At 41.5% G+C, this 23,138-nt stretch overlaps 2 protein-coding genes across 3 annotated transcripts in view; one reads left to right on the top strand and one right to left on the bottom strand.

Annotated features, from left to right (window-relative positions):
* LOC109878541 (golgin subfamily B member 1) overlaps positions 1-4,805 on the bottom strand; it is a 163,341-nt gene extending 158,536 nt beyond the window's left edge. Inside the window, exons 1-2 of one of the 2 annotated variants that reach the window (XM_031796515.1) lie at positions 4,207-4,805; positions 2,566-2,715 (exon numbers count right to left, since the gene is read on the bottom strand). In XM_031796515.1, the coding sequence (XP_031652375.1) occupies positions 2,566-2,715; positions 4,207-4,455 (399 nt within the window). In that variant the 5' untranslated portion in view covers positions 4,456-4,805. The remainder of the gene's footprint in view (positions 1-2,565; positions 2,716-4,206) is intronic. The other variant, XM_031796516.1, reaches the window with a different exon arrangement.
* Positions 4,806-5,280: 475 nt separating this feature from the next.
* On the top strand, positions 5,281-17,409 carry pex2 (peroxisomal biogenesis factor 2). Its single transcript, XM_020470762.2, has 3 exons — positions 5,281-5,413; positions 14,440-14,933; positions 15,174-17,409. The coding sequence occupies exons 1-3, from the start codon at positions 5,410-5,412 to the stop codon at positions 15,657-15,659; spliced, it is 984 nt and encodes a 327-aa protein (XP_020326351.1). The 5' UTR covers positions 5,281-5,409; the 3' UTR covers positions 15,660-17,409.
* The last annotated feature ends 5,729 nt before the right edge of the window (positions 17,410-23,138 follow it).

Below are 23,138 nucleotides of genomic sequence, written 5' to 3'. Positions count from 1 at the left end.
TTAGTATTTGGTAGCATTGCCTTTAAATTGTTTAACTTGAGTCAAACGTTTCAGGTAGCCTTCCACAAGCTCCCCACAATAAGTTGGGTGAATTTGGCCCATTCCTCGTGACAGAGCTGGTGTAACTGAGTCAGGTTTGTAGGCCTCCTTGCTCGCACCCGCTTTTTCAGTTCTGCCCACAAATGTTCGATAGGATTGAGGTCAGGGCGTTGTGATGGCCACTCCAATACCTTGACTTTGTTGTCCTTAAGCCATTTTGACACAACTTCAGAAGTATGGTTGGTGTCATTGTCCATTTGGAAGACCCATTTGCGACCAAGCATTAACTTCCTGAACGATGTCTTGAGATGTTGCTTCAATATATCCACAATTTTCCTGCCTCATGATGTCATCTATTTTGTGAAATGCACCAGTCCCTACTGCAGCAAAGCACCCCCACAACATGATGCTGCCACCTCCATGCTTCACGGTTGGGATGGTGTTCTTCGGCTTGCAAGCATCCCCCTTTATCCCCCAAACATAATGATGGTCATTATGGCCAAACAGTTCTATTTTTGTTTCATCAGACCAGAGGACATTTCTCCAAAAAGTATGATCTTTGTCCCCATGTGCAGTTGCAAACCGTAGTCTGGCTTTTTTATGGCGGGTTTGGAGCAGTGGCTTCTTCCTTGCTGAGCGGCCGTTCAGGTTATGTCAATATTGGATATATATTGGATATAGATACTTTGTACCTGTTTCCTCCAGCATCTTCACAAGGTCCTTTGCTGTTGTTCTGGGATTGATTTGCACTTTTCACACCAAAGTCCGTTCATCTCTAGGAGACAGAACGTGTCTCCTTCCTGAGTAATATGACGGCTGCGTGGTCCCATGGTGTTTATACTTGGGTACTATTGTTTGTACAGATGAACGTGGTACCTTCAGGCATTTGGAAATTGCTCCCAAGGATGAACCAGACTTGTGGAGGTCTACAATTTTTTTTTTGAGGTCTTAGCTGATTTCTTTTGATTTTCGCATGATGTCAAGCAAAGAGGCACTGAGTTTGAAGGTAGGCCTTGAAATACATCCACAACCTCCAATTGACTGAAATTATGTCAATTTGCCTATCAGAAGCTTCTAAAGCCATTCGATTATTTTCTGGAATTTTCCAAGCTGTTTAAAGGCACAGTCAACTTAGTGTATGTAAACTTCTGACCCACTGAAATTGTGATACAGTGAATTATACGTGAAATAATCTGTCTGTAAACAATTGTTGGAACAATTACTTGTGTCATGCACAAAGTAGATATACTAACTTTCAAATAGGCATATTCTTCTCTTCCGTGGGTCCTTAGTGTAGAAGAGAAAGTAGCGCACTGTTTTCTGTAAATATACAGTACCAGTCAAAAGTTTGGACACACCTACTTATTCAAGGGTTTTTCTTTATTTTTACACTTTTCTACATTGTAGAATAATAGTAAAGACATCAAAACTATGAAATAACACATATGGAATCATGTAGTAACAAAAAAAGTGTTAAACAAATCAAAATATATTATGTAGTTCTTCACTCTCAAAATTACAACTGTTCATAGAAACAACAAAATTGGATGTTCTGAGTCCATGCCAATGCTTAAATCACAACAGAATACAATTTTTTTTTTAGGTCTGGAAGAAAACTAATACATTTAGATTTGAGTGTAATTCCCCTTTAATTGTGCATCTGGCCCTTTAATTGCACATCTAGCGAGTGAGGAATGTGCCGTCTAATGTGCTGGTCTAGTGATGGTTCTGTACTGCTGCAGCTCATTTCATGGCAAATAGCCCGACACTCTTAACCGCTAGGCTACCTGCAGCCCTAATGAACAGCAATGTAGTTTGAAACGTATTTCGAGCAATTTTTACAAACTAATAGGCCGAGGTCTATTCGAGGAGAGAAGCATCAATCCATCCTCTTGCTTGCTGAATGGCTATAAAAAAGGCTACAGCGTTGGCAATGAACTAGTGAGGAAGTTTGAATGGCGAGAGTGACGTGTAGCTCTGGTATGAGCACATTGGCTAAATTGATACATTGCTGCACTGATACATTGCTGCACGTAAAAAAAAACAGGCGGAGAGAAATGTATTCATTAATTCGCACAACAAACCCACAGACCTGTCAGTGGCAGTGTGCGGCCTGCCACTGGCAATGTCCCATATAACAACTTCTATTGGTCAACAGCTTATTTTCGCATGCAAAAATATGCAAAAATCAAACCTGTTCCGAATAAATAACTGACGGATTGCGGCAGGACAATATTTAGCCATTGGTTTAAACGGCGTCATAAACAAGACATGCTCATACTTATTTTTTTCTTCCAAATTATTTGGATGAAAATAACAGACTTTGAATGTCTGTAGCATTCTGCCATGATTACATTCCAACAATGGGGGCTGTGTAAAACTACATTCACATATCAAATCTATAGGGGGGCAAGCCCACGGACACTCACAAGCCAGCTGAAGGCAAAAGCAGGCAAAAGCAAAGCAGGGATGGAGGCAGGCTAACGTAGGCCTAACACAAAGGAAGAAAATATACATGAGGCTTACATGAATGATTTGATCAGAGGTGCGTAGCTTGGCCTCTATGGTGCAGACTCTGTTGTTGGCCTCTGTTTCCAGGTCCTCCACTGTCTGGACCAGCACTTGGTTCTGGTCACCCAAGTCGTTCACATAGGACTGGAGGATACGGACCTTCATCTACAAAACACAACAACAGAATAACAGATGTGATAACTACATGTGATGTTGTGTGTCTCTGTGAACAACAGATAAGTAGCCTAGATGCAATGTTGTGTGTCTTTGTACAGCACAGATAAGTAGCAGACATGTTGCATTGCGTGTGTTTGTGAATGGTTTTAAATTGCACTCCCAATATAGCAACATACTGTTCATACATGAATGATGTTTTCATCATAAAAGGCATTTTCAACAACAGAACATAGACAAAAGTTTAAGACAAGAAGACCTCTTGACGTCAACAACTGCTTTTGTTTGTTATGTTGGTAGTAATGTACTAACATGTTATTTTCTAAAGGTACACAGTAGCCCTTGTATTGACAGACAATCTAGACTCTAGAGAGATGCTGGTGTACTTACTACTGTTTATATGTAGGCCAGGCCTAGGTCTAGGACTCTAGGTCTCAACCTCACGTCATTTTCTCAATCTAATTCTTCTCAAATATCGTACAATGTTGTTATAAATAGACTACGTTATAAATATGTTATACCTGTGTAGCGGACATGAGACGACCTCATGGTTTTGTGATGAGGTTTCCCTGCCTGCGACATCAAAATCAGCGTCACCACGCTCACATGATGCATAGGCTTTAGCTCAGCAGCTAACACAGTCTTGCAGCACGTAGACGACCCAGGTTGAAACCTAGTCAGTCACATATACGGCCTAGGCTTACATTTGGAGAGCAGGAGGTTGAAGAGTGACTGTCCACGTCATCCTTGGGTTATGGCTAACCTTGTTAGATATCTCCAGTACTGGACCAATTGACCAAAGTCCATCTTCGAAACCTTGTTACATTTCCTTTGATGTACAGCCCCCTGACTTACAGGCTGTGTCTAAATGATCTCACATGACAAGCCCTGACGATTAGAATGCTTTTAAACAAGGCTGCCGGTCCACGTCTCTGTTTCAGCTGCTCAGATGGACGACTAATGTAATTTACCACCTGTTACAAGTGCTGTGGCTTCATAAAACCAGCTCTGTGCTTCCCTCTGTTATTTGTCTAGCAATAATCATCATGATTGTGCTCACTGACTGTAGATACTGTTTTGTTCTTTTTTATTTGTCACAATTGGTTACAGAGAAGGAGTAGGTATATGCAGAGGACAGAGAGCTAAACTTAATGCAGTAACTTGAGTGGCCTTGTCCAAGTGGCTACCTGGTATTGTTGCCAGCTTGCTCTAATGTTATGTGAATTGACATAACGCCATATATTGTAGCAGTTGAGAGTGGGTCACACGGTCTTAAACTGGCAGCAACCATGCCACGGGTGGGGTTACGGTTGAAGTTATTTATGGAATTAGGTTAAGGCGAGAAAACGGTTAGTGTTAGCTAAAATGCAAGACATTTTTTACGTCAATTTGACATAAACTGCATCCCATCTAGCTATGACCATAATGAAGACATGATGATAGAAAATTACCTGCTGTGAAATTAAGTGACATTTCACCTACCTGTAAAATGTCCTCATTTGTGCCCCCTCTTGTGTCAAACTCTAGGCGTCTCAACCTCTCCTCATACAGCCCCTTGAACTCATCCAGGAGGTGTTTCATGTTCTTGGTAACAGGACAGTGAATGATCCCACCACCATGATCAGCATCAACTCTTGACGTCGAGTTGCTCTGCTGTGGCTTGTCACTTTTGTGACCAGACCCCAGTGATTTTTCCCCGGACAGAGTGGACTTTTTGCTCTTATAATCCATTTTGCTAGTTCGTCTCACTGAAAACTGAACTGTCTTTTCGGTTAACTTGCTAAAACATTACTCAAATGACCTCACAAGTATTCATTATCTAACGTTAGCTTGCTAGCTATCATGCTTTGTTTATCATCACTCAGAGTTGCTCTCTTCTTGTTTCGGTCTGTTGTCTCGATAACTATGCTGTATAATGACAAACAAAACTCTACTGTCAACCTTGGCTTATAGACATGGTTTTTCAAAAAAATTGTATACTTTCCATGTGTATCGTTAAAAAGTAAAAGTGATTGGAGAAAAGTTGGTTGTTAGGTCGGTAACTACAACCATCAGTTTCCAGTTTTGACGTGTGCGAGAAGCTAGTAGCCCGCCCTTTGAAGGGATACGATTGGCTCAAGCAGCTTTCCGTCTGCAAATGTGCAGTATTGATTGATCGAGATACTGTAACGTCATCGTCGACTGAGCTAATTTGAGGTATCTTCCCTCATGCACTTTATGCTTCCCGCGGTGATTTTAATATTTACCTCGCTGTTGCGTTACACGTTTGTTCAATTTCAATTAAAGGGGCTTTATTGGCTAGTGAAACATATCAAATGTCATAGTATGACTATATAAGGTGTTGTAATGATGTGCAAATAGTTTAAGTACAAAGGGGAAAATATAAACATAAATATCGGTTGTATTTACAATGGTATTTGTTCTTCACTAGTTGCCCTTTCCTTGTGGCAACAGGACACACAAATCTTGCTGCAGTGACGGCACACTGTGGTATTTCACCCAATAGATATGACTGTGTGCACCATCACTTAATCAGCCACCTAATGCAATTGGCTAAACATGCTTGCTGCTGGGCACTCATTTGTCGATTGGCCCGTTCGCTTTTAGAGGAGTGGTCAGCGTTGACAACCCGGAAATGAAGTGCGTTCACATCTAGGTGACAAACGGTCGATTTCAAGCAAAACAATGGGTAAATATCGGTCCCCTTTTTGTCATATGAAATACAATCCATTGCCAAGTTATATTGGCTGCATATTGCAATTACGTTTAAACGGCAATCGATATATTTGCGCGAGATATATTGCGAACAGTGGGCAATGCATATGCTACTTCGTTGGAATGTATACTCTGTGCCATGTCTTCTGTGCTTTGATTTGCATTATGTACAGTTCAGTATCGATGAGCTGTGTCGCTTTCAAATACTATCCACTGCACACTATCAAAATGACAGTATGGCGGTCAAGCTGGGGTCTATTCACTAGGAACGAAACGGGGGACCTATCTGAATCTGTCCAATATAAAGTGTTTTCGTTGCAAAACGCTACTCTTTGGACTAATGATTACATCCCTGGTGTGTATAAATTAGGTATTGCAATGGGAACCGTTTAAGAACCAAACGGAAGCAAATATAGGAAAAGGGAGGGACCTACCTGAATTTGTCCAATAGAAACTCTCGTTTCGATGCAAACCGTCTCCCCTTTGGCGTAAACGGTTTCTGTTGCAAAACGTTTTGCAACGGAGGAAAGGTTCTGCAACAATCGACGTAATTAATACAAACGTGTACTACATTTATTTGCTAGAAATTCCAATGACGTGTTTCACCTTGACAGCAAGCTGCAGTTGTATCATGACAAGGGCTGAGAATTGCCAGGGACATCAAGATCCAGATATTATCAAGATACTTAGGTGTCAATAGGATATGTATTGTGATTGGATTTTCAAAACATATTGTTCACCATATGCCTGCTGCAGAGAGACAAGAGAGAGCCATGAGAAAACGAGTTTTTATCAGTCATGGAAATAAAAGTGCTGAAAACTAATTGGCTCCCTATTTAAAAAGAAGATGGAGAACACGCTGTGAAGGAAAAAATACTGGAGTTTTGGTGCAGGTACAGCCAACTAGCGGCAAAATAATATTGCAATATTGTCAAAAATATATAATACGATATATATCCTCAAAAATAACTATATTTAACTGTATCAATTTTCCCCATCACTAATCATGACCTTAATACCTATTACTTGAATATCATCAGAACACCACTTGAATATCAAGATTAATCCAACCACCGACTGTAATGTTTACAAAAAATGATATATATATATATATATATATACAGTACCAGTCAAAAGTTTGGACACACCTACTCATTCTAGGGTTTTTCTTTATTTTTACTATTTTCTACATTGCAGAATAATAGTGACGGCATCAAAACTATGAAATAACATGGAATCATGTAGTAATCAAAAAAAAGTTGTATTTTAAATTTGAGATTCTTCATGAGGTGGCCACCCTTTGCCTTGATGACATCATTTGCACACGCTTGGCATTCTCTCAACCAGCTTCATGAGGTAGTCACCTGGAATGCTTTTCAAATAACAGGTGTGCCTGTTAATTGTCAGTATTATGGCAAGAACAGCTCAAATAAGCAAAAAGAAACGACAGTCCATCATAAGTTTAAGACATGAAGGTCAATCAATCTGGAAAATTTCAAGAACTCTGAAAGTTTCTTCAAGTGCAGTAGCAAAATCCATCAAGTGCTATGAAGCGCTATGATAGCTCTCATGAGGACCGCCACAGGAAAGGAAGACCCAAAGTTACCTCTGCTGCAGAGGATAAGTTCATTAGAGTTACCAGCCTCAGAAATTGCAGCCCTAATAAGTGCTCCACAGAGTTCAAGTAACAGACACACTTCAACTGTTCAGAGGAGACTGTGTGAATCAGGCCTTCATGGTCGAATTGCTGCAAAGAAACCACTACTGAACGACACCAATAAGAAGAAGAGACATGCTTGGGCAAAGAAACATGAGCAATGGACATTAGACCGGTGGGAATCTGTCCTTTGGTCTGATGAGTCCAAATTTGTGATTTTTGGTTCCAACTGCTGTGTCTTTGTGAGATGCAAAGTAGGTGAACGGATGATCTCCGCATGTGTGGTTCCCGTCGTGAAGCATGGAGGACGAGGTGTGATGGTGTGGGCTTGCTTTGCTGGTGACACTGTCAGTGATTTATTTCGAATTCAAGGCACACTTAACCAGCATGGATACCACAGCATTTTGCAGCGATATGCCATCTCATCTGGTTTGCAGTTAATGGGACTATCATTTGTTTTTCAGCAGGATAATGACCCGACACACCGTCAGGCTGTGTAAGGGCTATTTGACCAAGAAGGAGAGTGATGGATTGCTGCATCAGATGACCTGGCCTCCCCAATCACCTGACCTCATCCCAATTGAGATGGTTTGGGATAAGTTGGACCGCAGTGTGAAGGAAAAGCAGCCAACAAGTGCTCAGCATATGTGGGAACTCCTTCAAGACTGTTGAAAAGCATTCCAGGTGAAGCTGGTTGAGAGAATGCCAAGATTGTGCAAAGCTGTCATCAAGGCAAAGGGTGGCTACTTTGAAGAATGTGAAATCTAAAATATTTTTGGTTACTACATGATTCCATGTGTGTTATTTCATAGTTTTGTTATCATCACTATTATTCTACAATGTAGAAAATAGTAAAAATAAAGATAAACCCTTGAATGAGTAGGTGTGTCCAAACTTGACTGGTACTGTATATATAGTGAATACTGTATATAGGCTATATTATAACAGGAATTATCCCCATAGGTATTAATTAGTGTACTGTACATTTGGTTATTGCAGTAGGCTATACTGTCATTTCAGCCATAAGCTTATCTCACTCCAGGCCAGTCTAAAAGCACAGAGAGAGAAAGAGATGTCATCATTTCTGTACAGTAGGTGATTTTATTGATTTTCAAGAGGCCACTCACTCCATCCCTATCCCCTCAATCATCGTATTCTATTCATTTAAAAAAATATATATTTCTCTTTTACAATTACTCTGTAGCTGGCCATTTTGCCTCGTGCCAACCTAATCCTCTGACTGATTATCACGTAATGCTCTTGCCTTATTATCAAAATGGAGGAGCTTTGCGTTTTTTGTTAAATGGCTGATATGTGTAGACTTTACGAATTAAGAACTAGGAATGAGTGTTGTTATCAAGAGAATCTAGAGCAGATGATTACACTGGATGAGAGAGAGAGAGAGAGAGAACACTTAGCATATTGAGTGGGTTTTTAAGGGAATTTGTGAAGTTAAACTGGGGTGTGATCTCAGCTAGAGGTCAAGAGGTCAGCTATAGATTTCTCTAACAGGCATTAACATGGACACGGCTTTGTCTGCTGCACTCATTTGAAAAAGCTCTCGACACTCAGACCCTGTCCTCTAAAAGGGTTGTTCAGTAGGAATGTTTGTAATGAATCCAAAGTTCAAATGTCGGCAGGGGTAGTCGTCTGACAGGCTGTGTTTGAACTTGGTTCGTCTAGCCTAAAAGCCTCAACACTATGTTAGCCTGCTGAGCTAAAGCCTAGGCATTTGCTAGGGGAGCTAACGCAAGCCTCCAGGCCTCAGACGGGTTTAGGCTACTCATCACCCCAGCACGTTTCTGTGAAGTGTTTTTACTGTGATGAGTGACTGCTCCAGACATGAGCACATCTTTTAACAGCATTCCTTGTCCGCTTTAGAGAGAAAAAAAAACAGTGCTTGGGTCTTCACAAGCCAGGGTCTGTCTGGCACTCTGGCACGTTAAGCATTCCATTTCCTCAATCGTTTTTAATTGCTGTGTACAACTGATGAAACATGAGAACAAAAGTTTGCACATCACCGTTTGTCTTCTGTCATGCATTAGTTGATCAAAAATTCTTAACGCTACACATTTTATTTGCATGAGGTTAGGCCACAGCAGTTGCGCATTACTTCATCAGACACAACAAAAAATGTCTCATTCATTAACTGTTCTTGCTTCACCATTCAATGCACTTCCTTGGCCTCCTAAATGTTTCATGAGTTTTTAAGTTGTTTTCCTGCAAACCCTGCTGTACTTATTACTCATACAAGCTTTGTATCTTCCACCTTTGTACTCACAAAATCAATTAATTCTCCTAAATAATTTACGTTCTGAGCAAACCAGATTAAGCAGAGCACAAATCTTTGTGTCAGGCAGAAATGATTTTTTTTTCAGGCATTAACTAGGCCCCCCTCGCCCTCTGGCTCTCTATGGTGTTAGGTAGAGAGTTCCAAAATGTAATAAACTTTCAATAAATTCCCTGGTTTTCCCAAAATCCAAGTTAGAGGTTTCCCAGAATCAGGAGGGAATGAGCAGGAATTCCGGGATCCTCCAACCAGGATTTCTGGAAATCCAGGGAATTTATTGAAAGTTCCAACCCTAGTCAGTTTGCAACCCTAGTCAGTTTGCAACCCTAGTCAGTTTGCAACCCTAGTCAGTTTGCAACCCTAGTCAGTTTGCAACCCTAGTTTTCGGTGAGTAGGGGAGTCCTGATTAAGCATTTGAGTGCAACACACACACACACACACACACACACCAAGAGAGAGAGGGAGCCAGGGTCTAGGACCACTCTGTGCATTTACACGCATCTATTTTTTATGAAACAGACTCATAACAATTAGTCCTCTTACCGCCTGGCTAATCTTAGCATACCTGTAATGGCCATGACATCACTTCTTAAAAGTTCCAAAACTGACATTCTCATTAATTTTCATTGAGAAAACATTAGTAGGCCTAGCACTCTGGCCAGAGAGAAAAGAGCAATAAAGAGAGGAATAAAAGAGGTTTGAGTGCTTAGAATGGAAGGTTACATTCTCCAGACCTTTTACACAAATTCATTTACATGAGAGGAGAAATGTAGGGTGAGAGCCAAAGGCATATTCCACACAGTAGGAGAGCCAATTGTAACAGTTTATATTTTAGTTCAGAGAATGTAGGCTAACAAGCAAAGCTAACTGCCTTGGTATTTGTGTACGAGAGTCTAAGCCAGGAGTTTGATGCATAATAATTGCTTATATACAAAGCCAGGCATACATATATTAGGCATTTTATATCTGAAGGAGGCTTATATATATATATATATATATATATGCCTCAGTGATCAGAAAAAGATAGGGATAATATCACTATTATGTGTCCTGTCCTTTGGCGATCAAGACACCCACCCTCTCTATCTCTTGTCCTAAAGGTGCCATCCCTGGCACTATGTCTAAACCGAAGGTCAAGATGACAGTCTAGCCACCCTCCCAAATTCCCTTGATTCCTTATAGCCTTGCTTGGAGCTGAGCTGCTATGTTCTCTTCAGGAATGTCCTGTCCAGTTGTGACAGCCAGACAGACTCAAGGTCAGAGTGTTGTCGTTGAGCAGTTTGTGCTTATCTGTTTTCACTCTGGTTTTTTCTGTTCTTTTTTTTATTTTCCTATCCCTTTTTCCATCAGTAGATCGTAGCCGACAGGATGATGCCTAGGGGTGGGGGTGACAGTTGATATGCCGCAATCTTATCTGTCACTCATTCGTCACTTTGCGCCAGTTGTCATAAGCCCTGATTTGAGCAGCAGACTACAGCTTGGATGCTGTGGAGCGCTCATGTTTTTATCCTATTATTTGTCATGGTGCAGGAGTGGTTTTTGCTCCATATAAACCCTTTGTGCTAGCCTTGTTGTTGTGGCAGTATATCCATATGTTGTGTATTGACATTGTCCTAGTAATGATTCATTTGGCCTCAGACTTCTCTAAATATCCCCAAAATGCTGTTGTTTGAAGCAATCTTAAATATAGAATTTAAAAATCATTACATTTACCCCATGAAATGTGTAGGCTTCTAGATTTTTCCTTGTTTTGTATTGATTTCAGAACTAGGCCTATAGTAGATAACTTTAGGCAATAACCCACACTCAGTCAGTCAGTCCTCTCTCTCACTCTCACTCTACTCACTCACCAGCTCCAGGAGAGGGCATTCTCCCTGTGTTGATCCATTATGAAGTCGATGGCTCCTGTTCAACGCTTGAACATAATCTTTGTGCGTGTGTGTGTGTGTGTTTGCTCTTTCATGCCTCTGTAAGTGTATGTCCTTTATTTACAATAGGCCTAACCACTGCCCATTGATCGGCGACTTCTGACCATTACATAAGAGCCATAGATTTCCAGTTCTGTGGTGAAAGCCCTGTAAATTTCACTACTTCATTTTTATAGGCAGAGAGTATTGACTGAAGTGTGGGGCTGTTATGTATTTGGCATATAGCTGAGAGTCTGAGGGTAGCTGTCAATAGTAATCCTGCTATTGATGTGTGTGTGTGTGTGTGTGTGTGTGTGTGTGTGTGTCTAGAAGACGTTACAGTGGCCTGACTCTAACATCTCTCTCATCCTCTTACATCATAATTACATTAATATTGACAAGCCCCTGACAATAGCCACAGTACTATTGATAGCCGGCTGTCAATACTGTGTTCCCAAATAAAACATTTTCATTCATAACTTGTCAACTGCTCAATAACAGCGTTGAAGGGAGTACCAGGCCAGGGGATTCTCCCAAGAGGGAGGGAAGGAGGAAGGGATGGAGAGAGGGGGCTATTTCTCACACTTGGCACTGTGTGGCTATTTGGCGCTGTGGACCTGTGGATTATCTACGTATGTCCCTGCCTGCCTACCTGATTGACACACACACATGCAGGCATGCGCATACGCCCACACTGAGGCAGTACTTACAAACGTGAGGCTACTACTTCCTTTGTTTCTCAGTAGAGCTTAGAGATCTTTTGAATGAAAGCACTATATAAATGAAGTGTATTATTATTTACCAAGGGCCAATTATGCTTAGCTATGTCACCTAAATGATGTGACATAACAAATGAGGTTATATATATTAGAATCTTTATGTAATTATTTGATATTCACCTACTTATTTTCTTGTAAGTTTTAGGCTACTTTATAAATGAAATTCTAACTTCGTATAATAGACATTGTATGCCGCACTCGTAAATAGTGTCATGAATTAAGTTAAACTTGAATGACTTTTTTCCTTTAAAATGTCACCTATTTAATTCATTTCTAAATGTAACTGGGTGGTACTGTATCATCTGTAGTCTATTGAAACATCACGAATGCAGGATGTTCTTATGGACCAAAATAAACTCCAAGCACCGCAGTGCTGCTTATTAGAATGTAACTCGGTCTAAATGTCACAACTGACCCCTTCAGTCAAAGTTGCCATATTTCTATTCCAGAGCTGAAATCTCTTAAAGCCACGTAACAAATCCTGTTCACCACAGCACAAAGGTCTGTCTCTTTTTCTCTCCTTCAGCCTTTCATTTCTAAACCATTTCATTTGGGGTGGGGGGGTGGGGTAGAGAGAGATAAACCAAGGACGATACAAACATGGACTCACACAGACACACTCGGTGAGGAGTCATCCAGACGTCACAGTGGTGGGATCTCATATAGAGTCCACCGGGGAGTGAAATAGTTCCATATTGGCAGATGGTTACGGTGTAGCCAAGACTCCGCCATTAGGCTAATCCCTGTTGATGTGATTCTTCCGCACAACCCTATCTCGGCTAAGACCGTGTGTGTGTGTGTGTGTGTCTTAAGACCCCATGTGCCTCCGCATTGCAACACTCAAAGGCCACATTTAGGATGGGTTTTACATGTGAAAAGTGATTTCAGATCCACTATAAAAATGCATAATAGGATGGACTTCTCATCTTAAAGGACAATTTAGCTTTTTTTACAACCAAATCTACATTTTTTATGTAAATAGCATGTTATAGAGGGGTCCAGACACTTCTTTGTTGTTGTTGCAATTTCACTTGTTTTTAAGAAATTGGCCAGTCTGAGATATGTCTTTTTCTTTGCAACTCTGCCTAGAAGGCCAGCATCCCGGGGTCGCCTCTTCACTGTTGACGTTGAAACTGGTGTTTTGTGGGTACTATTTAATGAAGCTGCCAGTTGAGGACTTGTGAGGCGTCTGTTTCTCAAACTAGACAATCTAATATACTTGTCCTCTTGCTCAGGTGTGCACCGGGGCCTCCCACTCCTATTCTGGTTAGAGACAGGTTGCGCTGTTCTGTGAAGGGAGTAGTACACAGTGTTGTACCAGATCTTCAGTTTCTTGGCAATTTCTCGCATGGAATAGCCTTAATTTCTCAGAACAAGAATAGACTGACGAGTTTCGGAAGAAAGTTCTTTGTTTCTGGCCATGTTGAGCCTGTAATCGAACCCACAAATGCTGATGCTCCAAATACTCAACTAGTCTAAAGAAGGCCAGTTTAATCTTTTTAGTTTCCTGAGGGGGAATAGGCTTTGTCGTGCCCTCTTCTCGGTTGTCTTGGTGTGTTTGGACTAGAGGTCGACCGATTAATCGGATTAATTAGGGCCGATTTCAAGTTTACATAACAATCTAAATCTGTATTTTTGCCCGCCAATTTGCCGATATACTGACAGCGTTTCAGTTTCTAAAAGGATGTATTTGGGTGTTTTTGGAAACTTTTTAAGAATCCCTGTACAACACAACAAGGATGAGGAAATTAATCGCTGGTTGCGTTAAGTTTCTCAAAAACAAGTAAAATCTGGACCTTTCTATAACATGGCATTTACAAAACAATGTATTTGGTTGTAAAAAAGCAACTTCTCCTTTTGAGATTTTGGCAATGCAGACCTTTATCTACAGTACTTCCTCAGTCAGATGAAATCAGGGATACCATTTTTATGTCTCTTGTGTACAGTTTGAAGGAAGTTGCTGGCTAGCGTTAGGGCAAAGACTGGACGTCTATATGACAGCTAGAATGCCAGCTGTTCCTGTAGACTTCGTCATTGCACTTAGCATTGGCTCGCAAAACTACCTCGAACTTCCTTCATTCTGGATGCAGAGACATTCAAATTGTGTCCACGAGTTCATCGGACTTAGGGGAAGTACATAAAGGGCTTCATTGCCAAAATGTCAAAGTATCCCTTTACATCTGGTCCCTCTCAAGGTTTTGTCCTTCCAAGACAGTTTATTCTTGCCAAAAGTTTGGAGTCTTTCTTTGGGGATTTAGGCCAATGTTACTGTGGAGAACCTTTTGATAAATCAATTGTATTGCATACTGTATGTATGTGATGTAGCCTACAAGTACCATTTTTGATTCTCATCTTCTTCTTTTTCAGCTTCTACCGGTGGAGCCCATCCCCCACCAGAGGGAGGTTCAGGTCCAGACCCTCAGACTCCTGTCTTGAGGATCAACCAGCTGGATGCCTTTGAGCTGGACTCTGCTCTGGACCAGCTGGTGTGGAACCAGTTCTCCCAGTGTTTCCAACACTTCCGCCCAGGCCTGCTCACTCCCGTGGAGCCTGAACTCAAGGCCCTGCTCCAGCTCCTTCTCTGGAGGTTCACAGTCTACCCCAACAGTGCTACGGTGGGCCAGTCTATGATGAACCTCCGTTACCACAACACTCTGTCACTATCCCAGCGCTACAGGACCCTGAGCAGGAGACAGAGGCTGGGCCTGGCCCTGCTGACAGTCGGCCCCCGCTGGCTGATGGAGCGATCCCACAGCTTGCTCCTCTCCCTGGGGTTGGGGCTGGGGGGCAGTCCCCCGGCCAATGGAGGTCTGCGTCTGGGACTGCGTCGAGTTCTTTCTCTGATCACCGGCCTTACCCAGGTAGGGTCATAAAGTAAAGTTCTGAGTTTTGATTGGCTAGCTTAGCGTTTTCCATACTTCGTCCTCGGGACCCCAAGGCATGCACGTTTTGGTTTTTGCCCGAACACTACACAGCTGATTCAAATGATCAAAGCTTGATGATTAGTTGAGTATTTTAATCGGCTGTGTAGTGCTCGGACACTACACCGAGTTTGGGAAACTCTGGTCTAGCTGTTACTCATGCTGCTGATATCTCCCCAGGTAGCCAATCTGATCAACTTCCTGGTGTTCCTGAGGAAGGGGCGCCACCCATCTCTGACAGAAAGGATCCTGGGTATCCGTGCGGTGTTCACTAAGCCCCAGGCGGTCCGGGATGCAGCCTTCCAGTACATGAATAGAGAGCTGCTGTGGCACGGCTTCGCTGAGTTCCTCATCTTCCTCCTCCCTCTAGTCAACATGAGGAAGATCAAGACAACCATGTATTCACTTCTCTACCCCCTAGGAGTGGGTGAGGGAGGGGAGGAGGGGGTGAGAGAGGGCTCAGTGGTTTGGAAGGAGTGTGCTCTGTGTGGGGAGTGGCCTACCATGCCTCACATGGTAGGTTGTGGTCATGTGTTCTGTTACTACTGCGTCAAGAGTCACTCCATCGCCGACGCCTACCTGACATGTCCTAAGTGTGGCGTAGAAGTCGGGGAGGCAAAGGCTGTCAAACTGCAGATCGAGATTACTGACATCCACGCTAGATGATAATGTCACATCCAGTCACGGAACACACACAACACGTGTTTACTTGTAAAGTGAGCTTTTGGTGACACTCAAGGTCACAGTGAATGGACTTCAATACACAGTGTCTATAGAAAAATTGACATTTACACATGCACACACACAAACACGGACAGACATTCAGAAATACACACACACACACAAAGGGTCTCAGAGGGGCCCTTTAACTGAGCAAGGTTTCTTTGCTTAAGATACTCTGGGTGACGATGGAAGATGCACTGGATAGACAAGATGATGATGACTGAGATTCAGTCTGTTGTATGAACAGACAGGGCCTGTCTGCCCATGTATAATGTATGTGAGCACACACTCACTGACCATCATGCTCCTGTTGCCCCTCCATTCCTACTGTTAGACTTTGGACAGACCTGTTTGTTCACACAGCTCTGAGTGACTGTTGGAGAAACACAGAGCATATATTTGATGAAGAAATGTGTTGATTTTGCCCCAAATTGGCCTTGTGCTGCTCTGTTCTGTTCAAATGGGAATATTTGTTCTGATGAAAAATGCAAAAACATGACTGATGGGACTAATAAATAATGGATGATATTCTGTTGCTCATCACCGCTAACGAAATTTGCATCTGTTTGTATTTGTGCCTAAATTCTGTTCATTAAAATGTAGTCAATTTAATTAATACCCAAATAATGACCCCATTTAATGGGTGTTTCTTGTTTTAAAGTGAAGAGAGAAATTTAGGAAAGTTATAACATACACGCTTCTCCCCATCTCTCCTTCTCTTCCCATCTCTCCTCTCCCTCCGCTCTCTCCCTCTGGTCTCTCCTTCTCTTCCCATCTCTCCTCTCCCTCTGCTCTCTCTCTCCCTCTGGTCTCCATCTTGCCTTCTCTCCCTCTGCATCTCTCCTCTCTCTCCATCTTTCCCTATGCTCTCTTCCCATCTCTCCTCTCCCTCTGCCCATCTCTCCTCTCCCTCTGCTCTCTCTCCATCTCTCCTTCTCTTCCCATCTCTCCCTCTGCTCTCTCTCCATCTCTCCTTATCCCCTTTCACACTGCCAAAACATGCAAAAGATCAAGGGGCAGCCAGGGGCTCAGATTGGAGACACACTTATACACTTTCTGTCTCTCTCTCTCTGCCTCTCTCACACACACTCAGTAATCTCGGCGGGCCTCTCCCTATAAGTCAGGCTGTGAACTGTAGTGAACCTCTGGCAGCCTCTTGGTTCCTTGCAGGCGAATCACTGCCTAATCCCTGTAATGACTGCAAAGATGCTTATTTATGCTGGAGTTAACCTCCTCCAATGAGCCCAGCCCCGGGCCAAACGTAGCCCTGCCCAGTGAGGCCTTCTCTGGGCTGGTGGAGAGCAGAGACACCCCTCCTCTGGATGATCACTAGAGCTTAATTGCTGATTGCAGAGGCAATCAATCAGGACTATAGGTGAGTTGGGGCCTTGTGGAGAGATGGGTTTGGTCAGGCTGGTTCTCTCTCTCTCTCACACACAGACACATACACTACTGACGGCTTAGTTTCTTTTGAGGCCTGTTTGGTTTGGTCTAGCTTACACAAACTCACTAATACACACAAACACACTCATCCTGGTTCACTTCTGAAGGGGTTGATGAAATTTGTTAGACACAAAGAAAATATTTGGTGTTTCTTGGATTGAGGGCTTTTGCTCATGAGATCAATACACAGGGATTCTACAGTATTTACTGATGATGTTCATGTTAATTATTAAAATGCCTAACCACCATGCTTTTTATGCTGCCTCTGATTCTGTATGTTGGGGCGTTTATGAGCATGCGGACATGTGCCTGTGTCTGTTCATGCGTCAAGTAGGCCTACCTGTCCTTGGATGATTTTAATGAATTCCGTACTAAAATATAAACGCAACATTCAAAGTGTTGGTCCCATGTTTCATGAGCTGAAACAAAAGTTCCCAGAAATTATGAACACATTTTTTGACATCCCTGTTAGTGAGCATTTCTCCTTTGCCGACATGATCCATCCACCTGACAGGTGTGGCATATCAAGAAGCTGATTAAACAGCATGCTCGTTACATAGGTGCACCTTGTGCTGGGGACAATAAAAGGTCATGCTGAAATGTGCAGTTTTGTCACATGACACAATGCCACAGATGTGTCAAGTTTTGAGGGAGTGTTTAATTGGCAATGCTAACTGCAGGAATGTCCACCAGAGCTGTTGCCAGAGAATTTAATGTTAATTTTTATACCATAAGCCGCCCCCAACGTAGTTTTAGAGAGTTTAGCAGTATGTCCAACCGGCATCACAACTGCAGACCATGGTGTATGGTGTCATATGGGCCAGCAGTTTGCTGATGTCAAGGTTGTGAACAGAGTGCCCGATGGTGGCGGTGGGGTTATGGTATAGGCAGGCATAAGCTACAGACAACAAACACAATTGCATTTTATCTATGGCAATTTGAATGCACAGAGATACCATGACAAGATCCTGAGGCCCATTGTTGTGCCATTCATCTGCGTCCATTACCTCATGTTTCTGGTGATGACCTGCCTTACAACAGGCCTACAAGCCCTCAGTCCAGCCTCTCTCAGCCTATTGCGGACAGTCTGAGAACTGATGGAGGGATTGTGAGTTCCTGGTGTAACTCGGGCAGTTGTTGTTACCATCCTGTACCTGTCCAGAAGGTGTGATGTTCGGATGTACTGATCCTGTGCAGGTGTTATTACACATGGTCTGCCATTGCGAGGACGATCAGTTGTCCGTCCTGTCTCCCTGTAGCGCTGTCTTAAGCGTATCACAGTACAGACGTTGCAATTTATTGCCCTGGCCACATCTGCAGTCCTCATGCCTCCTTACAGCATGCCTAAGGCACATTCACGCAGATGAGCAGGGACCCTGGGCATCTTTCTTTTGGTGTTTTTCAGAGTCAGTAGAAAGGCCTCTTTAGTGTCTTAAGTTTTCATAACTGTGACCTTAATTGCCTACCGTCTGTAAGCTGTTAGTGTCTTAACAACCGCTCCACAGGTGCATGTTCATTAATTGTTTATAGTTCATTGAACAAGCATGGGAAACAGTGTTTAAACCCTTTACAATGAAGATCTGTGTTATTTGAATTTTTACGAATTATCTTTGAAAGACAGGGTCCTGAAAAAGGGACGTTTCTTTTTTTGCTGAGCGTACATTCGATGCGGTATTAGAAAAACTAGAGTCCCATGCAGGGAAAGCTAGACTAGAGTCCCATGCAGGGAAAGCTAAACTAGAGTCCCATGCAGGGAAAGCTAGACTAGAGTCCCATGCAGGGAAAGCTAGACTAGAGTCCCATGCAGGGAAAGCTAGATTAAAATAGCTTGTTTTAGATTTTTTTATACCAATAGAATGTTCAAAGGGATTCAAGCTCATTTTTTGCTTCTTGTTAAATGCAGCAGATAATAGAACTAGAACGGGTAGCAGAAATACACTCATTGGAGCACATACACTGAATTATCTTACAAAAGACCCCGCAAATAGGCTACCAGTGCGGCAAGTGTTGCTGGCTGCTAGTAAGCTTTCTTGACATGGGCATTCATTTACCTGGGCATTCATTTACCTGGGCATTCATTTACATGGGCATTCATTTACATGGGCATTCATTTACCTGGGCATTCATTTACATGGGCATTCATTTACATGGGCATTCAGTTACCTTCCTAGCTAATAAGTTATGTTAGAGTGCCAAATTAATTCATTTTAAAACATTAATTTCTCCATTCCACTATCATTCGCCTGGTGATAAACAAGGAGGGAAATGTTTGTTTTTTTGCCTGGGAGGGGTTCCCTGGGCAAAAAGAATGGATGAATACCCCTGCCTTATAGTGTTCTCTCAAATATGAACTGTGTCTAGATTCTGAAATACACATGTTCACATGCATTTATTCAACATTAAACATATTAATAACCTTTTACTGCAGTAGGCTAAATCAGGGTCAGAGACTTTTTATGGATTGTCTTAAACAAATCAAATTTCAAACAAAAGTATATACCTCACACACACGGTTATGTGCTTTAAAAAAGACACCTGTAGTTGAAATGTATTCACCACTTGATATAGAAACACAAAAGTTTGACTAATTCATTATTAATAATACTAATAATTTATTTGAATAACCTTCCGCTCATGCGACCACTGGAGGGCGATTTGGTAACTTGGCTGCAGGAAATGGGTACTACTATTAATATCTCAAACCACCCTTTTGGATTTAGCTTCTTTTTTGACATATTGTTTGTGACAATAATCAATATACTCTTCAAACACGTAACATTTCCATAGTGGGCTCTCTGATACTTTTAATAATCTGACCCATTTATTACATAGAAATTGACATTATAGGTCATTAACTAGCCCTCCTTTAGGATTGCACATTCAGCATGTCACCAGCTGAGGGAGTTCCCTTTGAATCCATTTTCCCATTCACTGTGTTGATGGTGCTCATAAAATGTATCAAACCTTCATAATTAGCAGAAATTCCACTCTGGAAATGTGATGTACTTGTAGAGTATATTGTTCCAAATAACACATCTCAAAATGAAAACAAAATCCAAAAGGGTACTTTCAAGATATTAATACGAATATGTTGTTATGTTGAATAAATTCATGTGATTTTTTTTCTTCTCAGAAACAAGACATGATCCATGGCACATGTTGTCTGTATCATGTAGGGTTCACAGATCATAGGGTCTTAAAGGATGCATATATAGGTCTAAAAAGGGCCTAAAACAACCACTTTCATCATGTTTTTCCCCAAAATGGTTTGTGATACAAATGTAAAAAGCATTTCAAAGATCCTTCCTCCCAATGAAGTTTATATTTGAGAATTGACAGAACAATTTGAGATAGCAAAAATATTTTCCGCTCCCGCTGGCGTGGAATTGCCCTATTATAGAAAACATATGCTCTACAATATGTCAAGGGCATTCACTAATGAATCTTGCAGTGATGTCTAAAGCCATAGAAAAGGTTGCTAGTCAATATTTAATGCATTGCACATTGCATTAATGTACAGCAACTCCCGGAGAGAGATCAAGTATGCATATATGATGAACGTTAATGCCAAAAACATGTTTTGTCCTAACAGTAGGACATGATAGCCTATTCTGTATATTATATTCTATTCTATTGTGTATGTTACCATACAGTATGTCCCTATCAAATCCCTTAGAAACAGGAACTGTATTACACTTATTAATTGACTTGCAATTGAATTAGTTTGACTACAGCTACAATAGGTTTTGTTCTTGGAGGTATTCTGTCTCTCTCTGGAGCTCTCTCATTCTCTGACCCTGATTATCTTTCTGTGGATCTTTCTGTATTATTCTCTCTCTCCCTCTGCTGCAGATTCCTTGGCTATGCAAAAGCAATCTGTACATCCAGACTGAGCCATTTAAGGAACTAATTGCCCCCGTGCCCCCCTCTCACGTAGAGGTTTAAGAGAATGGAAAGATGGTGGAGAATCCCACTAACTAGACTCTCTCTTTGATGAGCAGCTCTAGCCCCTCCTCCATCTAGCCCCTCCTCCATCTAGCCCCTCCTCCATCTAGCCCCGCCTCCATCCTGATCCTCATCTTCATTGCTTTGATGGAAGAACCTTGATTTTCCTGATTAATAGTTTAAAGAAGTAAAAGCTATTTTTTAGTCAGAGTAATGCCTTTGTACTTTACCTACTACTGTGTGTGTTGAGAAGATTGTGTGTGTGCTATGTGTTGCCTAATTGGAGCAGGTTCCTGGGCTTGCAGTCAGAGAATGTATAATGAGTATAGCACAATAGCTTGGATTCCTCCACGCTTCCATTCACTAGCAGAAACCTGGTGTCATTTAGGCTTCTGAACTACTATTACCTCATGGTGTGAAATGACTAGTAATGATTAGAAGTCTGTGTCAGTAGCAGCATTAGGAAACTGTACATTTCCAGAATAAATCGAACTGTAAGATCCCGCAAAAGAACACTGGAATATAAAAAAAACACACAAAAATAATAGTCATTCCACAAAGGGTTACACTGAGTACACCAAACATTAGGAACACTGAACACCTTCCTAATATTGAGCTGCAATTTGTCAGGGCATGGAATCTACAAGGTGTTGAAAGCATTCCACAGTGATACTGGCCCATTCCAGGCACTCCATTGCTTCCAACAGTTGTGTCTAGTTGGCTGGATGTCCTTCGGGTGATGGACCATTCTTGATACAGAAGGAAAACTGTAATACAAAATGCTCTGAGACCAGGTCGCCTGGAAATGTGTACTGTATGAGAGGCCTCTCCTCTCCTACCTGGCAGGCATTAGCTACTACAGGGCCCAATTGGCTGATTCATCCCCCCTCCTCTCCCCTGTAACTATTCCCCAGGTTGTTGCTGTAAATGAGAATGTGTTCTCAGTCAACTTACCTGGTAAAATTAAGGTTAAATACTGAAATAATAATTAAATAATACAAAGATTATACCATCTAGTTTTCCCTGTCTGCATTCCTCTCACTCCTACAGGTCAGAGCAATGACCAATCCATCATCAATCTCAACATTAGGAAATAATTAGGTGTTTGTAACCGGATTTATATGATCAACAGCCACTTTGAGGGGTGAAGTAGGAGAGTTAAGTAGAAGTATATTTAGGATAGTTCTGTTGATCTGTTTGTCTCTTTCTCCTCACACCTTGGCAGTCTGTGTTTACCTTGTACCAAACTCTCTGTCCATGGGCAAATACAGATGAACATTTACTTTATCATGGCATACCTCTAACAGACACTTTACCATATAATACCTGTAACAGACACTTTACCATATAATACCTCTAACAGATACTTTACCATATAATACCTCTAACAGACACTTTACCATATAATACCTCTAACAGATACTTTATCATAGAATACCTCTAACAGACACTTTACCATATAATACCTCTAACAGACACTTTACCATATAATACCTCTAACAGATACTTTACCATATAATACCTCTAACAGACACTTTACCATATAATACCTGTAACAGACACTTTACCATATAATACCTCTAACAGATACTTTATCATATAATACCTCTAACAGATACTTTATCATATAATACCTCTAACAGATACTTTATCATATAATACCTCTAACAGACACTTTACCATATAATACCTCTAACAGATACTTTATCATATAATACCTGTAACAGATACTTTATCATATAATACCTCTAACAGATACTTTACCATATAATACCTCTAACAGATACTTTATCATAGAATACCTCTAACAGACACTTTACCATATAATACCTCTAACAGATACTTTATCATATAATACCTGTAACAGATACTTTATCACATAATACCTCTAACAGATACTGTATCATATAATACCTGTAACAGATACTTTATCATAGAATACTGCTAACAGATACTGTTATCATAGAATACCTCTAACCTCTAACATGTATTTTATCATAGCATACCTCTAACAGATACTTTATCATAGCATGC

The sequence above is a fragment of the Oncorhynchus kisutch genome, linkage group LG18, assembly GCF_002021735.2.
Source record: "Oncorhynchus kisutch isolate 150728-3 linkage group LG18, Okis_V2, whole genome shotgun sequence".
NCBI classification, from domain to species: Eukaryota; Metazoa; Chordata; class Actinopteri; order Salmoniformes; family Salmonidae; genus Oncorhynchus; species Oncorhynchus kisutch.
Note: the sequence above shows the minus strand (reverse complement) of the source record. Positions and strands in the feature narration are given on the sequence as shown.

Coding starts and splice junctions, on each gene's coding strand:
- pex2 (XM_020470762.2), top strand. Junction 14,934..15,173: donor TGATCACCGGCCTTACCCAG/GTAGGGTCATAA, acceptor ATATCTCCCCAG/GTAGCCAATCTGATCAACTT.